This window comes from Cynoglossus semilaevis, chromosome Z (assembly GCF_000523025.1).
Source record: "Cynoglossus semilaevis isolate Cse_v1.0 chromosome Z, Cse_v1.0, whole genome shotgun sequence".
NCBI classification, from domain to species: Eukaryota; Metazoa; Chordata; class Actinopteri; order Pleuronectiformes; family Cynoglossidae; genus Cynoglossus; species Cynoglossus semilaevis.
In genome coordinates this window covers 6,129,634-6,135,352 of record NC_024328.1, presented here as the reverse complement: position 1 = coordinate 6,135,352, position 5,719 = coordinate 6,129,634, and the positions used below count along the sequence as shown (strand labels likewise).

At 40.4% G+C, this 5,719-nt stretch overlaps 2 protein-coding genes across 2 annotated transcripts in view; both read left to right on the top strand.

Moving 5' to 3' along the window:
- The window catches only part of oxct1a (3-oxoacid CoA transferase 1a), a 30,612-nt gene extending 27,785 nt beyond the window's left edge, over positions 1-2,827 (top strand). The window contains exons 17-18 of the mRNA XM_008336043.3: positions 1,436-1,537; positions 1,646-2,827. Of these exons, the coding sequence (XP_008334265.1) occupies positions 1,436-1,537; positions 1,646-1,681 (138 nt within the window). The 3' untranslated portion in view covers positions 1,682-2,827. The remainder of the gene's footprint in view (positions 1-1,435; positions 1,538-1,645) is intronic.
- A 906-nt stretch (positions 2,828-3,733) lies between these two features.
- Positions 3,734-5,719, top strand: part of plcxd3 (phosphatidylinositol-specific phospholipase C, X domain containing 3) — a 15,253-nt gene continuing 13,267 nt past the window's right edge. The window contains exon 1 of the mRNA XM_008336044.2: positions 3,734-3,974. Coding sequence (XP_008334266.2) covers positions 3,758-3,974 — 217 coding nt within the window. The 5' untranslated portion in view covers positions 3,734-3,757. The remainder of the gene's footprint in view (positions 3,975-5,719) is intronic.

The following is a 5,719-nucleotide window of genomic DNA, read 5'->3' as shown; positions in this document are numbered from 1 at the left end:
CGATTGTGTGCTGATCTTAAAAAAAAAAAGAAAAAAATTTTCATGACGCAGCTTCATAATGTGTATTATAAAGCTGCTTCCTGCCTAGTGTTTGAAGCATTCTGTTTCATTATCTCGGTCATTAGGAACTGGACAATGTAATGGTTTCACCCTTTTGTTTACAATGTCAAGCCTGTGTCGTGAAGAAGCAGTGGGCACAGTTATTTTAAGAAAATATATTTGGTTCTTTTTCCACTCCCTGCTGTAGTAAAGAATGACCTGTTTTTAAAGAAAGGTTTCTGAAACTGACAATCACAAATACAAATAACTATACTGTGAGCAACTTAAACCAAAGTGATGTTTGTGGAAACATCAGAATGATCCTACAAACAATTTCACTATTTGATGAGCAGGACTTGAGGGGAAACCTTTCAGTGGTAATTTTGTCACCCAGACATTCAACAGGCTAACAGTAGAGGCAGAACAGCTCTAGTCATTGGGCAGGGTTTTTTTCACAGTAAAAGGCTGGTAGACTGCAGAAGCACGACTAAAAAAGATCACATCAGATTTCTCTCTGTATATTAGTGTGAGACGGAGACAGTCAACCTACAGGGAGACAGTAATGCATGCAAATGGATGATTTCTGCAAATCTGTAAGAAAAAACTCATACAGAACTGACAGAATTCTTCCTTGGCATAATTTATATCTTTATTTTTATGTTAAAATGTCTTGGTCATTTGTATTCATTTTGTTATTTAACAGATTGAAAGGCAAGGACATGTACTGTATCATCTAACATGGTCACAGTGGTAGATCTATCCACATTTGCCAATGCCAGTGTTTACAGTGTTAAATAATTCAGTGTTTTGGTCAATTTTATATCTACAGTTTTCTGATTTGATTGAAATATCTGTTGAATTCTCACCAGACCCTTAAAGTAGAGCTGAGCATGTTATTTCCAGTCACGCTAGCAATAGACTTTACCAACCTTCAACTTTACCAAATTAGCACCAAGGACAGTTCAGACTCTCCAATTACTTAACTGTGCCTTGCACAAAAGGCAAAGAATGTGGTGCCAGATGTAAACTGAAGATAATTAACAAATGAGATATTGACTTGACCTATCAGATCAGTGTGTGAACAAACATTTTATTTATTTAGAAGGACAACATTCGGTGAGTTATGTGACTGGAGCTGGGACAAAATCATTTTTATGTTTTATGTGATGGTTGTCTCATGAGTGCCTGCATCTGTTAAGGAAGTCAAACTTATCAACCACCAGTCCAAACTTTGTTCTTCCTCACTTTTATGACTGTCGCTCACACAAGTTTTATGTTCCACCTATGACCACGCACAAACCATTTAATCATTTTAAACTAATCTGTCACAAAATCTTGTCTCTTTCTTGCTGATTTCTCTCCCTCTTCCACCTTTTGCCCTCCTCGTTTCTCCCAGGCTGTATTTGATGTGGACAAGACAAAAGGTCTCACTCTGATAGAAGTCCATGAGGGGCTCACTCCTGAGGATATTAAGGCTTGCACTGGCACAGACTTTGAGGTGACTAACTTATATTTGTGATTTAAAGTCACAGTTCACCATCTGTCTTTGAGAATAATAACCATGACTCGCTTCTTTCCATTTCACATCCCATCTGGTGGATTTTAGGTCTCCCCCAATTTGAGGCCAATGCAGCAAATCTGAAGGAGCCGCAAAGGATTTGAGTTGTGTTTCTGGTTTGTGTCACTCAGTTCTGTGATCAACAACAACAACAACAACATAAAGCAGCCTATAATGGTCACATACGCTTGTAAACCAAAATGTATTTTGTCTTTATTTAATTATTTTATTCTTAGAAATGTAATTAATACTGAAAAGTAAAGTAAAATAAAATGAAACCAAGGTTTAATGTGATAAACGAATGCACGCATTGAGCCGATCTCACAGGTTAGTCGTTGCCACAGTCGACAGAAGTGCAAGTGTGTGGTTTATACTCTGATTGTGCCACTAAAGTTTAGTGGTTGGTTGGTTCAGTTTAGTTATATACGATAACTCATTGTATTATGACAAACTAATAAGCAGTATCATTGTGTCTCTCTTAGTTCTCCTACTGTTTCTGTTTTATTTGTGTCAGAGCAGAGTTGATCAGCAATCCATCCATTTCACTCAGACAACAGATGTTACTTCGCCTCCTGTATGAAGTCTGTATTACATTATTTTGTGTTTAAACCAAACAAATGTTCAGTGTCTCCTTGTGTACAATCAATTTTTGTTCCTTTGTATAGACTTAATCTCTTTATATCAGATGAAAAAAACACAAAGGTTTGAGTGTAAAGCTTTTTGACATGTACATGTGTCTGACATGGCCTCCTGTGTCTGAATGTTGGATTTAACATTTACGTTCATGCCGAAGTCATCGTCACCACTACAGGGTCGTTACATAACTGACAAATTCAGCCGGTGGGGATTTGGTTTCCAGAAGATCAGAGTGATTGTCAGGCAGAAAGATGGAAGAAAGTGACAGTCGCCACCAGTTTATTGAATCAACCAAGGGCGGTGACTGAAGCGCTGTACTTTTACAGCATATTTATGAAACGTAATGTTTCACCAAAAAAAGCTTGACTGGCTCATACAGTTCATGATTGCCTTTTACAGAGGACAAAGTGACACGCAGAGGCAGATGTGATGAGCAGACAGGTTTAACTTGCTAAGAGGAAGAAGTCAACCCGACATACTATGTCACTGCTACTATCAATCGGGAAAAATATCAAGAATATTTAGGAATTTTTGAAATTCAGGAAGGAAGTTTAAACAATTACACAAACTGCAAATAAACGTTGTGGAAAAAAAGGATGAATTAGCATCTTTAATAAGACACATTAGAACGATTTGCCCCTCCACTCCTTTCGTATGGTCACGGGAAAGGGAGGTCCAAGCAGTCACATGCATAGACCAACAACTATTCAGACACACATTCATAACAAAGGTGTGTCACGTCACCCTTTGTTTTGGACTGTTGAGCGTAGCAAGATAATGAGACACTCATCTCATTGTGGGTTTTTTTATATTATAAACTACTAGCTGCAACAGAACAACCCTGGCTCTTTTGAATCATATTCAAGATATGAACATGATATCATCATGATATTAAAGGTGTTTAATACTCCAGGGAATTGAACCATAACTACCTGCCTAAAGATCATGACCAAGAATAAGAATTAACAGAGTTAGCCTCGCATCAGCATCAGCACACCATGGAAAAATCATCCACAGCCTCTGGTAATCTCTCCATCCTTAGGTGTAGCCCGGTCTAGTTTTTGAATGAGTCATGTTAGGGCCATTCACTTGATTACCTCCAGAGTAAATGTCAATTATTAATCATTGCCTTGGGGACAATAATGAATCACAGGGCTTTCAGCCACTCAGGTGCACACCCAGATACAGCAATTGAGTATCAACCTTATTAATTAAAATTCACTAATGTAGTATTAAAAATATGAACAGAGCAATTTAAAAATGGGTTTATGAGGTGGAAACAGATATTTTGTTTGTGTATTTTGTTTAAAATATTAATTTTGAGTATTGTTTGAGACTGGATTTAACTAGTAAGGAATAAACTTTTTTTTCACCTTTTTGTTATTATGTAATCTTGGAAAAGCGACCATCTAATGTTGCCATATTTGGATCCGTCCAAACGCATTTTCATAATGTACTACCGGCGGTTGTGTATTGCCCTGGCGGGTGGGGGTGCTTGACGTGTGTTTGTGAGTGAGGGAGTATATGTATGTGCGTGAGAGAGAGAAAGAGGGAGAGGGAGAGAGCGCGCGCACAGTCCGGGTTTGTTCAAAGGCGCCGGTCCCCGAGAACGTAAGGATCGCGGTGCACAGCAGCAGCATGGCATCGTCTCATAGCAGAAGCGACCATCGGTTCGCAGACTGGATGTCAAGTTTACCGCAGAGCATGCACACGATCCCGCTCACCAACCTGGCCATCCCCGGTAGGTGCTGCTTTAGTCTTACCACTGCGCATCACTGCTTTTTAACTGGCGTTTCACGCGTCCTAGGGGCAACAGATGAATCTGAAGCAATGTTTAGACAGTTTGAACACATTGTTCTCTGCGCACTTTGACCGCGTTATTTTACTCTGCATCTGCAGCTGTACCCTCGTTAAATCTTTCCTTAACGGTAATTGTAGTGTGGCGAACAAAGGCAGGAACCTGTTGCGCAGTGCCATGGATTTGGAACAGTTGGTGGCGACTTGTCTGGATGTCACGGATAAAACTGAGATCGTTCTCATAAAAACACTCACATCACCTTTGTTTAAAGTCGTTCATCTACATCAAACCGCCCTGATGACTTGACAATGGAGCAGAATATCTTTTCACTGTAGGACTTTTTGCACTGACACTTGGGTGGTGGCCACTGGGGAACAGATCCAGAGAGTGGGTTGTTCCAGGCTTGGCACTCAGATAATAAGTGTTTCCGATTGATAATGAGTTTGCAGACCTCTGGCCAATCAGCGCTTGACCTCCTCCAACTCCATTCGGTCTGGAAGTGCTCTGTAAAGCTGCAGCGTTCATGTGGATGATGGAACGTCTTATTAACAAGCAGTTAATTCCATAACTGCTGCCTGCTGAAAAAAAATCCATTTATTTCCTAATTTTCTTGGATACTATAATCCACTGTACCCTCTTTCCCCCACCCCTCTCCCTCTCCCTCCTCCGTCCTCCCTCCTGTCTCACTACCCTCTGTCTCTCTTGCTGTTGAACCTGATGTGTTTAGGTTTGGCATGTGCCACGGTGACATTTCACATGCCAATGGGTCGCTGCTGTGTGTCCAGTGAGGCATGGCATTTTAGCAACACTGACCCCAGCTTTAAATCATGTCAAGGCGTGCAACTACAAATTCAGATGCAGGACACAAACAGAGCTGCTCCTTACGTCCTGCTTGATGAATCACATAACATGTGCCGTGTTGCACCACGGTTCAGTCCGTGAAGGCAGCGTGGGGACATTCACCGTCCCATTTAATTAGCTATCATTACTCCTTATTGACCCTGTGGCATGTGGCCCAGCTGCTCTCCATCTATACTCAGTTTGGACAGAGCTTTTATAAACAACCCCCCCCCCCCCCATGCCTCACACTGTGGTGTCAATACATGAACACATTTGGCTCTGTGTCAGGATAATAGAGATAATCTGCTGGATTTCGTGAAAGCAAGTTTGGCAACCACGTGTCTTTTTTTAAGTGTTTCTGTCTGATCTTACATCACAGAATCTCATGCCTTTCTTCAAGCCAGAGTAAAACTGTCCAGACGTGAATCAACTCGTTGGTTAAAGTAAAATGATACTGTTGCATTATAATCCTGGACGAGGAAGAAAGAGATAATGGACTGTCACAGACTAAATGAGAGCATTACAGTATTTCCAGTTTTTACTAACATCCTCGCTGATGTGATGCCAAAAGCAAATCTGTCTCTGGTGTGTTTGTGCTGCCAGCAATGTGTAGCTGTAGTCATTATTATCCATCCATCCTTAGAATTGCCAGAGTTTATTTTTCAATATTATTTTTCCCGACAGATGACATTGTCAGCAAAGAGTTTAATGAGGTTTAACTAGCAAGTATTTTAGAATGACTAAAATACTGATTCTAAAGACATCATGACATGACATGACATCTGTCATTAGCTGCTAACAACAGGATGCTCCGCTGCTAAGTCTGGAGTATATGACTTTATGTGACT